The following is a 16,941-nucleotide window of genomic DNA, read 5'->3' on the forward strand; positions in this document are numbered from 1 at the left end:
TCCCAATTTCTTTTCAAGAACAATCATCATAATGAAAAGAAACCTTGATAAGGAGTGATGCCACCCTTCAAAGTAGCCACCCAAAGTAGCTACCCTTCAAAGTAGCCAGCCTTGATAACAGCTTTGCACACTCTTGGCATTCTCTCAACCAACTTCACCTGGAATACTTTTCCAACAGTCTTGAAGGAATTCCCACATATGCTGAGCACTTGTTAGCTGCTTTTCCTTCACTCTGCAGTCCAACTCATCCCAAACCATCTCATTTGGCTTGAGGTCGGGTGATTGTGGAGGCCAGGTCATCTGATGAGGCACTCCATCACTCTCCTTCTTGGTCAAATAGCCCTTACACAGCCTGGAGGTGTGTTGGGTCATTGTCCTGTTGAAAAACAAATGATAGTCCCACTAAGTGCAATCCAGATGGGATGGTGTACCGCTGCAGAATGCTGTGGTAGTTATGCTGGTTAAGTGTGCCTTGAATTCTAAATAAATCACAGACAGTGTCACCAGAAAAGCACCATCACACCTCCTCCATGCTTCACGGTGGGAACCACGCATGCAGAGATCATCCGTTCACCTACTCTGCGTCTCACAAAGACACGGCGGTTGGAATCAAAAATCTCACATTTGGACTCATCAGACCAAAGGACAGATTTCCGCCAGTCTATTGTCCATTGCTTGTGTTTCTTGGCCTAAGAAAGTCTCTTCTTCTTATTGGTGTCCTTTAGTAGGGGTTTCTTTGCAGCAATTCGACCATGAAGGCCTGATTCATGCAGTTTCCTCTGAATAGTTGATGTTGAGATGTCTGTTACTTGAACTTTGTGAAGCATTTATTTGGGCTGCAATTTCTGAGGCTGGTAGCTCTAATGAACTTATCCTCTTCAGCAGAGGTAAATCTGGATCTTCCTTTCCTGTGGCGTCCTCATGAGATCCAGTTTCATCATAGTGCTTGATGGATTTTGCAACTGCACTTTTCTCTTCAATGCTGTGTAAGGCTGTTCAAGGCTGTGCAAGGCTGTTCAAGGCTGTGCAATGCTGTGCAACGCTGTTCAATGCCGTTCAATGCCATTCAATGCCGTTCAATGCCGTTCAATTCCCTTCAATTCCCTTCAATGCTCTTCAATGCCGTTCAGTGCCGTTCAATGCCGTTCAATGCCCTTCAATGCCCTTCAATTCCCTTCAATTCCCTTCAATGCTCTTCAATGCCGTTCAATGCCGTTCAATGCCGTTCAATGCCCTTCAATGCCCTTCAATTCCCTTCAATGCCCTTCAATGCCGTTCAATGCCCTTCAATGCCGTTCAATTCCCTTCAATGCCCTTCAATTCCCTTCAATGCCCTTCAATTCCCTTCAATGCCCTTCAATGCCGTTCAATGCCCTTCAATGCTCTTCAATGCCGTTCAGTGCCATTCAATGCTCTTCAATGCTGTTGTTTGGTATTGACACTATTATTCTCAAACTGAAAACTGTGTGTGTGTGTGTGTGTGTGTGTGTGTGTGTGTGTGTGTGTGTGTGTGTGTGTGTGTGTGTGTGTGTGTGTGTGTGTGTGTGTGTGTGTGTGTGTGTGTGTGTGTGTAGGTTGTGGGAAGACCTTCACTATGTTAGGGACGGACAGAGAACCGGGGATCTACGTACACACTCTAAATGACCTGTTCAAAGCCATCGAGGAGACCAGCGATGACATGCAGTACAACATCTTCATGTCATACCTGGAGGTGAGAATACATACTGTCTATGTTTGCATCCCAGGTTGAACCCTATTCCCTCTATAGTGTACTACATTTCAAAGTAGTACACTATATAGGGAATAGGGTGCTATTTTGGGACACAACCTGTGTCTGTGTTTGTTTCTCGAATATCCTGACAACATGTCTAATGAAGAAGGTACAGTGATGGCGAAACGTTGGTGATTTACCCAATAAATGACTGGGAGTTTATATATATATGACCCACAAGGCTTTGAGTTCAGCTAAGGTCACCAACAGTGATGTAGTCACCGTATAGTATACTAACTTAGAACCACCACTGTGTTTCACTTTATTCAATGGTTCAGGGTGATAGTCATGTAGATGAAAGTGTCAACAAACTATGACAACCGCTTCTGATAAGACTAAAACAACATAACCACTGACTGAGGTCAATAGTGGCTGTGTTTGCTGGAAAATAGACAATGATGGACTTGTTTGTAGAGTGGTTTCTTGCGTCTCGTTGGCTGAGAGATTATCTGTGTGGCCATGTGATAGGATAATAAAGTTCTGATAAAAGATAGTGGTCGGTCCGTGCCAGTGTGCCTGTGCATCTGTGTGCCTGTGTGCCTGTGTGCCTGTGTGCCTGTGTGCCTGTGCGCCTGTGCGTCTGTGCGCCTGTGTGCCTGTGTGCCTGTGTGTCTGTGTGTCTGTGTGCCTGTGTGCCTGTGTGCCTGTGCGTCTGTGCGTCTGTGCGCCTGTGCGCCTGTGCGTCTGTGCGCCTGTGCGTCTGTGCGCCTGTGCGTCTGTGCGCCTGTGCGTCTGTGCGCCTGTGCGCCTGTGCGCCTGTGCGCCTGTGTGCCTGTGCGTGTGTGCCTGTGCGTCTGTGTGCCTGTGCGTCTGTGCGCCTGTGCGTCTGTGCGCCTGTGCGTCTGTGCGCCTGTGCGCCTGTGCGTCTGTGCGTCTGTGCGCCTGTGCGTCTGTGCGCCTGTGCGTCTGTGTGCCTGTGCGTCTGTGTGCCTGTGTGCCTGTGTGCCTGTGCGTCTGTGTGCCTGTGCGTCTGTGCGTCTGTGCGCCTGTGCGCCTGTGCGCCTGTGCGCCTGTGCGCCTGTGCGCCTGTGCGTCTGTGCGCCTGTGCGTCTGTGCGTCTGTGCGCCTGTGCGTCTGTGCGCCTGTGCGCCTGTGCGCCTGTGTGCCTGTGCGTCTGTGTGCCTGTGTGCCTGTGTGTCTGTGTGCCTGTGTGTCTGTGTGCCTGTGTGCCTGTGTGCCTGTGCGTCTGTGCGCCTGTGCATCTGTGCGCCTGTGCGCCTGTGTGCCTGTGTGCCTGTGTGCCTGTGTGCCTGTGCGCCTGTGTGCCTGTGCGCCTGTGTGCCTGTGCGCCTGTGTGCCTGTGTGCCTGTGCGTCTGTGCGTCTGTGTGCCTGTGCGTCTGTGTGCCTGTGTGCCTGTGCGTCTGTGCGTCTGTGTGCCTGTGTGTCGGTGTGTCTGTGTGTCTGTGTGCCTGTGTGGACTAGTCAGATATTGACACTGATTGCAATGCTACAAACTACCAACAGAGCCATATATATATATATATGCACAATGTCAAAGCCCTTGATATTGGAACCTAAAAAGGATGCCCATCTGTTTGAGAGAGCCTCAAAACAGATTACAACAGCATCCATTCTTGTACCACATATCACATTGATTCCCTATCTCTTTAATTCAGATTGATTTACACTGCTTTGTCAGTATTTGAAAGTGGTTCATTTTGTCTGCAAGCTTAGCTTAACATTGTGCTTATTTTGTATGATTAATTCCCAATTTCTTTCCAAGAACAATCATCATAATGAAAAGAAACCTTGACAAGGAGTGATGCGATGGTAGCAACCTTCATGATTATGGTTGATAACATAATGGTATTCCTTCTAAGCAAACAGTGACGCATGCAGAGATTCACTCTAAGTTGTTCATCCTGTCTTCATCTAGACAGAAAGAGACAGATGATAGACAGCTCTTTATTAAAAAGACCAAAAATGGAAAGAACGCTCAATCAGCCAAAGACGTCCAGCAGAGAAATATTTCTAGAGTAGAATGAGCGACAGCCAGTGTCCTTGTGTTTGGAAGAAATTAGCATTGATTACAGAATGCATAAAACATGGAAATTACATAATGCCATTGATTTGAAGTTTGACACTTGCTATCTTATGATTCAACTACAAGCTATTCTGTAAGCTATTATTCTACATGCTATTATTCTACAAGCTATTCTGTAAGCTATTATTCTACAAGCTATTATTCTACATGGTATTATTCTACATGCTATTATTCTACAAGCTATTCTATAAGCTATTATTCTACATGGTATTATTCTACAAGCTATTCTATAAGCTATTATTCTACAAACTATTCTACAAGCTATTCTACTACAAGCTATTCTATAAGCTATTATTCTACAAGCTATTCTATAAGCTATTATTCTACATGGTATTCTTCTACATGCTATTATTCTACAAGCTATTCTATAAGCTATTATTCTACATGGTATTATTCTACAAGCTATTCTATAAGCTATTATTCTACATGGTATTATTCTACAAGCTATTCTATAAGCTATTATTCTACAAGCTATTCTATAAGCTATTATTCTACATGGTATTCTTCTACATGCTATTATTCTACAAGCTATTCTATAAGCTATTATTCTACAAACTATTCTACAAGCTATTCTACTACAAGCTATTCTATAAACTATTATTCTACAAACTATTCTACAAGCTATTCTATAAGCTATTATATAAGCTATTATTCTACAAGCTATTCTACTACAAGCTATTCTATAAGTTATTATTCTACAAGCTATTCTTCTACAAGCTATTCTATAAGTTATTATTCTACAAACTATTCTTCTACAAACTATTCTTCTACAAGCTATTCTATAAGTTATTATTCTACAAACTATTCTACTTCAAGCTATTCTTCTACAAGCTATTCTACAAGCTATTCTACTACAAGCTATTCTACAAGCTATTCTTCTACAAGCTATTCTATAAGTTATTATTCTACAAACTATTCCTCTACAAGCTATTCTATAAGTTATTATTTTACAAGTTATTCTTCTACAAACTATTCTTCTACAAGCTATTCTTCTACAAGCTATTTTACAAGCTATTCTACAAACTATTCTTCTACAAGCTATTCTATAAGTTATTATTCTACAAACTATTCTTCTACAAGCTATTCTATAAGTTATTCTTCTACAAACTATTCTTCTACAAACTATTATTCTACAAGCTATTCTATAAGTTACTATTCTACAAGCTATTCTTCTACAAACTATTATTCTACAAGCTATTCTACAAGCTATTATTTTACAAGCTATTCTACAAGCTATTTTACAAGCTATTCTTCTACAAGCTATTCTACAAGCTATTTTTCCTCAAGCTATTCTACTACAAGCTATTCTACTACAAGCTATTCTACTACAAGCTATTCTACTACAAGCTATTATTCTACAAGCTATTCTACAAGCTATTATTCTACAAGCTATTATTCTACAAGCTATTATTCTACAAGCTATTATCCTACAAGCTATTCTACAAGCTATTCTTCTACAAGCTATTCTTCCTCAAGCTATTCTACTACAAGCTATTCTACTACAAGCTATTCTACTACAAGCTATTCTACTACAAGCTATTATTCTACAAGCTATTCTACTACAAGCTATTCTACTACAAGCTATTCTACTACAAGCTATTCTACTACAAGCTATTATTCTACAAGCTATTATTCTACAAGCTATTCTATAAGTTATTATTCTACAAGCTATTCTTCTACAAACTATTCTATACGTTATTATTCTACAAGCTATTCTTCTACAAACTATTCTTCTACAAACTATTCTTCTACAAGCTATTCTATAAGTTATTATTCTACAAACTATTCTTCTACAAACTATTCTTCTACAAGCTATTCTATAAGTTATTCTTCTACAAGCTATTCTACAAGCTATTCTACTACAAGCTATTCTACAAGCTATTCTTCTACAAGCTATTCTATAAGTTATTATTCTACAAACTATTCCTGTACAAGCTATTCTATAAGTTATTATTTTACAAGTTATTATTTTACAAGTTATTCTTCTACAAACTATTCTTCTACAAGCTATTCTTCTACAAGCTATTTTACAAGCTATTCTACAAACTATTCTTCTACAAGCTATTCTATAAGTTATTATTCTACAAACTATTCTTCTACAAGCTATTCTATAAGTTATTCTTCTACAAACTATTCTTCTACAAACTATTCTTCTACAAGCTATTCTATAAGTTACTATTCTACAAGCTATTCTTCTACAAACTATTATTCTACAAGCTATTCTACAAGCTATTCTACAAGCTATTCTACAAGCTATTATTTTACAAGCTATTCTACAAGCTATTTTACAAGCTATTCTTCTACAAGCTATTCTACAAGCTATTTTTCCTCAAGCTATTCTACTACAAGCTATTCTACTACAAGCTATTCTACTACAAGCTATTATTCTACAAGCTATTATTCTACAAGCTATTATTCTACAAGCTATTATCCTACAAGCTATTATTCTACAAGCTATTATCCTACAAGCTATTCTACAAGCTATTCTTCTACAAGCTATTCTACAAGCTATTTTTCCTCAAGCTATTCTACTACAAGCTATTCTACTACAAGCTATTATTCTACAAGTTATTCTACAAGCTATTATTCTACAAGCTATTCTATAAGTTATTATTCTACAAACTATTCCTGTACAAGCTATTCTATAAGTTATTATTTTACAAGTTATTCTTCTACAAACTATTCTTCTACAAGCTATTTTACAAGCTATTCTACAAACTATTCTTCTACAAGCTATTCTATAAGTTATTATTCTACAAACTATTCTTCTACAAGCTATTCTATAAGTTATTCTTCTACAAACTATTCTTCTACAAACTATTATTCTACAAGCTATTCTATAAGTTACTATTCTACAAGCTATTCTTCTACAAACTATTATTCTACAAGCTATTCTACAAGCTATTCTACAAGCTATTCTACAAGCTATTATTTTACAAGCTATTCTACAAGCTATTTTACAAGCTATTCTTCTACAAGCTATTCTACAAGCTATTTTTCCTCAAGCTATTCTACTACAAGCTATTCTACTACAAGCTATTCTACTACAAGCTATTATTCTACAAGCTATTATTCTACAAGCTATTATTCTACAAGCTATTATCCTACAAGCTATTATCCTACAAGCTATTATTCTACAAGCTATTATCCTACAAGCTATTCTACAAGCTATTATTCTACAAGCTATTCTACAAGCTATTCTTCTACAAGCTATTCTACTACAAGCTATTATTCTACAAGCTATTATCCTACAAGCTATTCTACAAGCTATTCTTCTACAAGCTATTCTACAAGCTATTTTTCCTCAAGCTATTCTACTACAAGCTATTCTACTACAAGCTATTCTACTACAAGCTATTCTACTACAAGCTATTATTCTACAAGCTATTCTACAAGCTATTATTCTACAAGCTATTATCCTACAAGCTATTCTACAAGCTATTATTCTACAAGCTATTATCCTACAAGCTATTCTACAAGCTATTCTTCTACAAGCTATTCTACAAGCTATTTTTCCTCAAGCTATTCTACTACAAGCTATTCTACTACAAGCTATTCTACTACAAGCTATTCTACTACAAGCTATTCTACTACAAGCTATTATTCTACAAGCTATTATTCTACAAGCTATTCTATAAGTTATTATTCTACAAGCTATTCTTCTACAAACTATTCTATACGTTATTATTCTACAAGCTATTCTTCTACAAACTATTCTTGTACAAACTATTCTTCTACAAGCTATTCTATAAGTTATTCTTCTACAAGCTATTCTACAAGCTATTCTACTACAAGCTATTCTACAAGCTATTCTTCTACAAGCTATTCTATAAGTTATTATTCTACAAACTATTCCTGTACAAGCTATTCTATAAGTTATTATTTTACAAGTTATTCTTCTACAAACTATTCTTCTACAAGCTATTCTTCTACAAGCTATTTTACAAGCTATTCTACAAACTATTCTTCTACAAGCTATTCTATAAGTTATTATTCTACAAACTATTCTTCTACAAGCTATTCTATAAGTTATTCTTCTACAAACTATTCTTCTACAAACTATTCTTCTACAAGCTATTCTATAAGTTACTATTCTACAAGCTATTCTTCTACAAACTATTATTCTACAAGCTATTCTACAAGCTATTCTACAAGCTATTCTACAAGCTATTATTTTACAAGCTATTCTACAAGCTATTTTACAAGCTATTCTTCTACAAGCTATTCTACAAGCTATTTTTCCTCAAGCTATTCTACTACAAGCTATTCTACTACAAGCTATTCTACTACAAGCTATTATTCTACAAGCTATTATTCTACAAGCTATTATTCTACAAGCTATTATCCTACAAGCTATTATTCTACAAGCTATTATCCTACAAGCTATTCTACAAGCTATTCTTCTACAAGCTATTCTACAAGCTATTTTTCCTCAAGCTATTCTACTACAAGCTATTCTACTACAAGCTATTCTACTACAAGCTATTATTCTACAAGTTATTCTACAAGCTATTATTCTACAAGCTATTCTATAAGTTATTATTCTACAAACTATTCCTGTACAAGCTATTCTATAAGTTATTATTTTACAAGTTATTCTTCTACAAACTATTCTTCTACAAGCTATTCTTCTACAAGCTATTTTACAAGCTATTCTACAAACTATTCTTCTACAAGCTATTCTATAAGTTATTATTCTACAAACTATTCTTCTACAAGCTATTCTATAAGTTATTCTTCTACAAACTATTCTTCTACAAACTATTCTTCTACAAGCTATTCTATAAGTTACTATTCTACAAGCTATTCTTCTACAAACTATTATTCTACAAGCTATTCTACAAGCTATTCTACAAGCTATTCTACAAGCTATTATTTTACAAGCTATTCTACAAGCTATTTTACAAGCTATTCTTCTACAAGCTATTCTACAAGCTATTTTTCCTCAAGCTATTCTACTACAAGCTATTCTACTACAAGCTATTCTACTACAAGCTATTATTCTACAAGCTATTATTCTACAAGCTATTATTCTACAAGCTATTATCCTACAAGCTATTATTCTACAAGCTATTATCCTACAAGCTATTCTACAAGCTATTATTCTACAAGCTATTCTACAAGCTATTCTTCTACAAGCTATTCTACTACAAGCTATTCTACTACAAGCTATTATTCTACAAGCTATTATCCTACAAGCTATTCTACAAGCTATTCTTCTACAAGCTATTCTACAAGCTATTTTTCCTCAAGCTATTCTACTACAAGCTATTCTACTACAAGCTATTATTCTACAAGCTATTATTCTACAAGCTATTCTACAAGCTATTCTACAAGCTATTATTCTACAAGCTATTCTACAAGCTATTATTCTACAAGCTATTCTACAAGCTATTCTACAAGCTATTCTACAAGCTATTCTACAAGCTATTCTACAAGCTATTATTCTACAAGCTATTCTACAAGCTATTCTACAAGCTATTATTCTACAAGCTATTCTACAAGCTATTTTTCCTCAAGCTATTCTACTACAAGCTATTCTACTACAAGCTATTCTACTACAAGCTATTATTCTACAAGTTATTCTACAAGCTATTATTCTACAAGCTATTATCCTACAAGCTATTCTACAAGCTATTTTTCCTCAAGCTATTCTACTACAAGCTATTCTACTACAAGCTATTATTCTACAAGCTATTCTACAAGCTATTCTACAAGCTATTATTCTACAAGCTATTCTACAAGCTATTCTACAAGCTATTATTCTACAAGCTATTCTACAAGCTATTCTACAAGCTATTATTCTACAAGCTATTCTACAAGCTATTCTACAAGCTATTATCCTACAAGCTATTCTACAAGCTATTCTACAAGCTATTCTACTACAAGCTATTCTACTACAAGCTATTATTCTACAAGCTATTCTACAAGCTATTCTACAAGCTATTATTCTACAAGCTATTCTACAAGCTATTATTCTACAAGCTATTCTACAAGCTATTCTACTACAAGCTATTCTACTACAAGCTATTCTACTACAAGCTATTCTACTACAAGCTATTATTCTACAAGCTATTATTCTACACGCTATTATCCTACAAGCTATTCTACAAGCTATTTTTCCTCAAGCTATTCTACTACAAGCTATTCTACTACAAGCTATTATTCTACAAGCTATTCTACAAGTTATTCTACAAGCTATTCTACAAGCTATTATTCTACAAGCTATTCTACAAGCTATTCTTCTACAAGCTATTCTACAAGCTATTATTCTACAAGCTATTCTACAAGCTATTCTACAAGCTATTCTTCTATAAGCTATTCTACAAGCTATTATTCTACAAGCTATTATTCTACAAGCTATTATTCTACAAGCTATTCTTCTACAAGCTATTCTTCTACAAGCTATTCTACAAGCTATTATTCTACAAGCTATTCTACAAGCTATTCTTCTACAAGCTATTCTACAAGCTATTTTTCCTCAAGCTATTCTACTACAAGCTATTCTACTACAAGCTTTTCTACTACAAGCTATTGTTCTACTAGCTATTCTTCCACAAGTTATTCTACTACAAGATATTCTACAAGCTATTCTACTACTAGCTATTCTGCTACAAGCTATTCTACTACAAGCTATTCTATAAGTTATTCTACAATCTATTATTCTTCAAGCTATTCTACTACTAGCTATTCTGCTACAAGCTATTCTACTACAAGCTATTCTATAAGTTATTCTACAATCTATTATTCTCCAAGCTATTCTACTACTAGCTATTCTACTCAAGCTATTCCACAAGCTATTCTTCTACAAGCTATTCTACAACAAGCTATTCTATAAGCTATTATTCTAAAATGTATTCCACAAGCTATTCTACTTCAAGCTATTCTACTACAAGCTGTTCTACAAGCTATTATTCTACAAGCTATTCTACTACAGGCTATTCTACTACAAATTATTCTACAAGCTATTCTACTACAAGCTGTTCTACAAGCTATTATTCTACAAGCTATTCTACTACAGGCTATTCTACAAGCTATTCAACGACAAGTTATTCTTTAAGCTATTCTACTACAAGTTATTCTACTACAAGTTATTCTACAAGGTATTCGTCTTCAAGCTATTCTACAAGCTATTATTCTACAAGCTATTATTCTACAAGCTATTCTACTACATGTTATTCTTTAAGCTTTTCTACAAGCTATTCTTCTTCAAGCTATTATACTACAAGCTATTATTCTACAAAGCTATTCTACAAGCTATTCTACTACAAGCAATTCTTCTACAAGCTATTCTGCAAGCTATTCTACAAGCTATTATTCTACAAGCTATTCTTCTACAAGCTATTCTACAAGCTCTTCTGCAAGCTATTCTACAAGCTATTATTCTACAAGCTGTTCTACAAGCTATTCTTCTACAAGCTATTCTTCTTCAAGGTATTCTACAAGCTATTCTTCTACAAGCTATTCTATTACAAGCTATTCTACTACAAGCTATTCTACAAGCTATATTTCTACAAGCTATTTTTCTAGAAGCTATTCTGCAGTCTATTCTTCGACAAGCTGTTCTTTGACAAGCTATTCTTCTACAATATATTCTACAAGATATTCTACAATATAATTTACATTCTTAAGAATAGAATAATTTCTTGGATATAATAATTCCTTGAATATAATAATTCCTTGGATTTTGAGCTTTGGAGATGTGATTTGGAAGCTAATGACCCATTCCCTGTTCCCAGATCTACAACGAGATGATCCGGGACCTTCTCAACCCATCCTCTGGGTTCCTGGACCTGAGAGAGGATTCTAAAGGAGTGATCCAGGTGGTTGGCATCACAGAGGTCTGCACTATCAACGCCCGAGAGGTGAGAGGTCACGTCTGGCCACACTAACTCCATGCTTTACAAGATCAAAGAGCTTGTAAGCAAGCATTTCACGCTAAAGTCTACAACTGTTGTTTTCAGCGCATGTGACAAATAATATTTGATTTGATCACACACTATACATAAAACACATACAGTACTAGTCAAAAGTTTGGACACACCTGCTCATTCAAGGGTTTTTCTTTATTTTTACTATTTTCTACATTATTGAATAATAGTGAAGACATCAAAATCACATATGGAATCATGTAGTAACCAAAAAGTGTTAAACAAATCAAAATATATTTTAGATTTTAGATTCTTCAAAGTAGCCACCCTTTGCCTTGATGACAGCTTTGCACACGCTTGGCATTCTCTCAACCAGCATCATTAGGAATGCTTTTCCAATAGCCTTGAACGAGTTCCCACATATGCTGAGCACTTGTTGGCTGCTTTTCCTTCACACTGCTGTCAAACTCATCCCAAACCATCTCAATTGGGTTGAGGTTGGGTGATTGTGGAGGACCAGGTCATCTGATGCATTACTCCATCACTCTCCTTCTTGGTCAAATAGCCCTTACACAGCCTGGACGTGTGCTGGGACATTGTCTTGTTTAAAAATAAATTATAGTCCCACTAAGCGCCAACCAGATGTGATGACTTATCGCTGCAGAATGCTCTGGTAGCCATGCTGGCTAACTGTGCCGTGAATTCTAAATACATCACAGACAGTGCCACCAGCAAAACACAATCACACCTCCTCCTCCATGCTTCACGGTGGGACCCACACATGCGGAGATCATCCGTTCACCCACTCTACGTCTCACAAAGGCACGGCAGTTGGAACCAAAACTCTCAAATTTGGACTCATCAGACCAAAGGCCAGATTTCCACCGGTCTAATGTCCATTGCTTGTGTTCCTTGGCCCAAGCAAGTCTCTTCTTCTTATTGGTGTCCTTTTGTAGTGGTTTCTTTGTAGCAATTTGACCATGAAGGCCTGATTCACGCAGCCTCATCTGAAAAGTAAATGTTGAGATGTCTGTTACTTGAACTCTGTAAAGCATTTTATTTGGGCTGCAATCTGAGGTGCAGTTAACTCTAATGAACTTATCCTCTGCAGCAGAAGTAACTCTGGGTCTTCCTTTCCTGTGGTGGTCCTCATGAGAGCACGTTTCATCATAACCCTTGATGGTTTTTGCGACTGCACTTGAAGAAACGTTAAAAGTTCTTCTAATGTTCCGGATTGACTGGCCTTCATGTCTTAAAGTTATGATGGACTGTCGTTTCTTTTTGCTTATTTGAGCTGTTCTTGCCATATTATGGACTTGGTCTTTTACCAAATAGGGCTATCTTCTGTATACCACCCCTACCTTGTCATAACACAACTGATTGGCTCAAACACATTAAGAATTAACTTTTAACAATGCACACTTGTTAATTGAAATGCATTCCAGGTGACTACCTCATGAAGCTGATTGAGACAATACCAAGAGTGTGCAAACCTGTCATCAAGGCAAACCCTTGAATGAGTAGGTGTGTCCAAACTTTTGACTGGTACTGTAAATACAAACTATACATTGTTATCTAAATACGTATATTGTATATTATGAAGCCTACATAACTTATCTACAAGCACTTCATATTAGAGCTACATAGAGCTTTATGACTGTGTTCCTGCCAGATCATGGAGCTGCTGATGAAGGGTAATAAGCATCGTACCCAGGAGCCCACGGCAGCCAACCAGACTTCGTCCCGGTCCCATGCCGTGCTGCAGGTGTCGGTCAGGCAGACGAGTCGCTGTCGAGACCTTCTACAGGAAGTCCGCTTCGCGCGACTCTTCATGATCGACCTTGCCGGCTCAGAACGAGCCTCACAGGTTCGGAACACTATGTGTGTGTAGGAGTGTGGTGTAGGGGTGTGGGTGTGGGTGTGGGTGTGTGTAGGGGTGTGTGTGTGTAGGGGTGTGTGCGTGCATTTGTGTATTTGTATGTAAACATGCCTGTTTCAGTTTTTTCACTTCTTGTTATGGTCTGTTACTTGTGTCCGTGACATAACATCACAGTCTCCTTCCAGACATTCCAGTGTGTGTTTGGGGGGGAGCTCTCTAAGCCCTTAATTTGTACTAAAACCCATAGGTCCCTGATCAGAAGTAGTGTACTTTGTAGGGATTAGGGTTTATAGGACACCTTAATAAAGGCCCTTCACAGTGTAAGAACAATGGATTTACATTGTAGACCATTAAGGGAAAGAAGAGGTTAATGTCCCTATAGTTGACCGTCTATCAGCGTCTTCTTTATGACAAAATGGATGATATCATTGATTTAATTATTTATTTTTATTTAACTTGGCAAGCCAGTTAAGAACAAATTCTTATTTACAATGACGTTCTACCAAAAGACAAAAGGCCTTCTGCGGGGACAGGGGCCTGGGATAATTAAAAAATAAATAAAATACAATATAAATATAGGACAAAACACACCATAACAAGAGAGTCAACACAACACTACATAAAGAGAGACCTAAGACGACAACATAGCAAGGCAGCAACACATGACAACACAGCATGGTAGCAACACAACATAACAACAACATGGTAGCAGCACAAAACATGGTCAAATCAAATTGTATTTGTCACATACACATGGTTAGCAGACGTTAATGCGAGTGTAGCGAAATGCTTGTGCTTCTAGTTCCGACAATGCAGTAATATCCAACGATATTATAACGTTTCCGGCGCCGACAGAGATGGCCGCCTCGCTTCGCATTCCTAGGAAACTATGCAGTATTTCGTTTTTTTTACGTGTTATTTATTACATTGGTACCCCAGGTAATCTTAGGTTTTATACATACAGTCGGGAGGAACTACTGGATATAAGAGCAACGTCAACTCACCATCATTACGACCAGAATGTGATTGGCAGAACAGGTGGAGGATGAGGGCTGCAGTAGATATCTCAGATAGGGGGGAGTGAGGCCTAAGATGGTTTTATAAATAAGCATCAGCCAGTGGGACTTGCAACGGGTGTACAGAAATGACCAGTTTACAGAGGAGTATAGAGTGCAGTGATGTGTCCTATAAGGAGCATTGGTGGCAAATCTTATGGCCGAATGGTAAAGAACGTCTAGCCGCTCGAGAGCACTCTTACCTGCCGATCTATAAATTATGTCTCCGTAATCTAGCGTGGGTAGGATGGTCATCTGAATCAGGGTTAGTTTGGCAGCTGGGGTGAAAGAGGAGCGATTACAATAGAGGAAACCAAGTCTAGATTTAACTTTAGCTTGCAGCTTTGATATGTGCTGAGAGAAGGACAGTGCACCATCTAGCCATACTCCCAAATACTTGTATGAGGTGACTACCTCAAGCTCTAAACCCTCAGAGGTAGAAATAACACCCGTGGGAAGAGGGGCATTCTTCTTACCAAACCACATGAACTTTGTTTTGGAGGTGTTCAGAACAAGGTTAAGGGTAGAGAAAGCTTGTTGGACACTAAGAAAGCTTTGTTGTAGAGCATTTAGGACAAAATCCGGGAAGGGGCCAGCTGAGTATAAGACTGTATCGTCTGCATATAAATGTATGAGAGAGCTTCCTACTGCCTGAGCTATGTTCTTAATGTAAATTGAGAAGAGCGTGGGGCCTAGGATTGAACCTTGGTGTACTCCCTTGGTGACAGACAGTGGTTGAGACCGCAAATGTTCTGACTTTATACACTGCACTCTTTGAGAGAGGTAGTTAGCAAACCAGGCCAAAGACCCCTCAGAGACTCCAATACTCCTTAGCCAGCCCACAAGAATGGAATGGTCTACCGTATCAAAAGCTTTGGCCAAGTCAATAAAAATAGCAGCACAATATTGCTTAGAATCAAGGGCAATGGTGACATCATTGACGACCTTTAAGGTTGCAGTGACACATCCATAACCTGAGCGGAAACCAGATTGCATACCCGAGAGAATACTATAGACATCAAGAAAGCCAGTAAGTTGATTATTGACAAGGTTTTCCAACACTTTTGATAAACAGGGCAAAATAGAAATAGGCCTATAACAGTTAGTATCAGCTTGATCTCCCCCTTTAAATAAAGGATGAACCGTGGCTGCCTTCCAAGCAAAGGGAACCTCCCCAGAAAGGAGACACAGGCTTGGCGACGATAGGGGCAGCAACCTTAAAGAAGAACGGGTCTAAACCATCTGACCCAGATATTTTTTGGGGGTCAAGTTTAAGGAGCTCGTTTAGCACCTCGGACTCAGTCACTGCCTGCAGGGAGAAACTTTGTAGCGGGGCAGGGGAAAAAGAGGGAGAAGCATCGGGGATAGTCGTATTAGAAGGGGTGGGAGATGAGGAAATGTTGGACGGGCAAGGAGGCATGGCTGAGTCAAATAGGAATCCTGACTTAATGAAGTGGTGATTAAAGAGCTCAGCCATGTGCTTCTTGTCAGTAACAACCACATCATCAACATTAAGGGACATGGGCAGCTGTGAGGAGGAGGGTTTATTCTCCAGGTCTTTAACCGTTTTCTAGAACTTCTTGGGGTTAGACCCACAGAAAGAGAACTGCTCCTTAAAGTAACTAACTTTGGCCTTCCGGATAGCCTGAGTGCACTTATTTCTCATTTGCCTTTATGATAGCCAGTCAGCTTGAGTATGCGTGTGCCGAGCCTTTCGCCAAATGCAATTCTTGAGGTGGGGTAACTCTAAAAGATCATGGTCGAACCAGGGGCTGAACCTGTTTTTAATTATCATTTTCTTCATGGGGGCGTGTTTGTTAACCTCTCTTGGGTAGGGGGCAGTATTTTCACATCCGGATGAAAAGCTTGCCCAAAGTAAACTGCCTGTTACTCAGGCCCAGAAGCTAGGATATTAAAATAATTGGTAGATTTGGATAGAAAACACTCTAAAGCTTCTAAAACTGTTAAAATAATGTCTGTGAGTATAACAGAACTGATATGGCTGGCGAAACCCCGAGGACAAACCACCCCCCCCCCCCCAACAACAAAAAAATTCAGCCTACCACTATTTTCAATGGCTGTCACTTTTATTATAAGGCGAAGTCCTCCCAGATTGCAGTTCCTAGGGCTTCCACTAGATGTCAACAGTCTTTAGAAAGAGTTTCAGGCTGGTTTTTGGAAAAATGAGCCAGAAATTGTAGTTTTTCTGGGTGGCTCCCATTTTGTCTGGAGTGTTTCCAAGCGTGTGAATGAGAGCGCGTTCTTTGGTATTTTTCTCTGGTAAAGACAATAACGATTCTCCGTCTTAAATTTGATAGTT

At 38.1% G+C, this 16,941-nt stretch overlaps 1 protein-coding gene across 1 annotated transcript in view; it reads left to right on the forward strand.

Moving 5' to 3' along the window:
* The window catches only part of LOC120045717 (kinesin-like protein KIF19), a 72,946-nt gene that overhangs the window by 41,392 nt on the left and 14,613 nt on the right, over positions 1 to 16,941 (forward strand). Inside the window, exons 4-6 of the mRNA XM_038990657.1 lie at positions 1,575 to 1,711; positions 11,556 to 11,681; positions 13,360 to 13,554. Coding sequence (XP_038846585.1) covers positions 1,575 to 1,711; positions 11,556 to 11,681; positions 13,360 to 13,554 — 458 coding nt within the window. The remainder of the gene's footprint in view (positions 1 to 1,574; positions 1,712 to 11,555; positions 11,682 to 13,359; positions 13,555 to 16,941) is intronic.

The sequence above is a fragment of the Salvelinus namaycush genome, chromosome 4 (assembly GCF_016432855.1).
Source record: "Salvelinus namaycush isolate Seneca chromosome 4, SaNama_1.0, whole genome shotgun sequence".
Classification (NCBI taxonomy): Eukaryota; Metazoa; Chordata; class Actinopteri; order Salmoniformes; family Salmonidae; genus Salvelinus; species Salvelinus namaycush.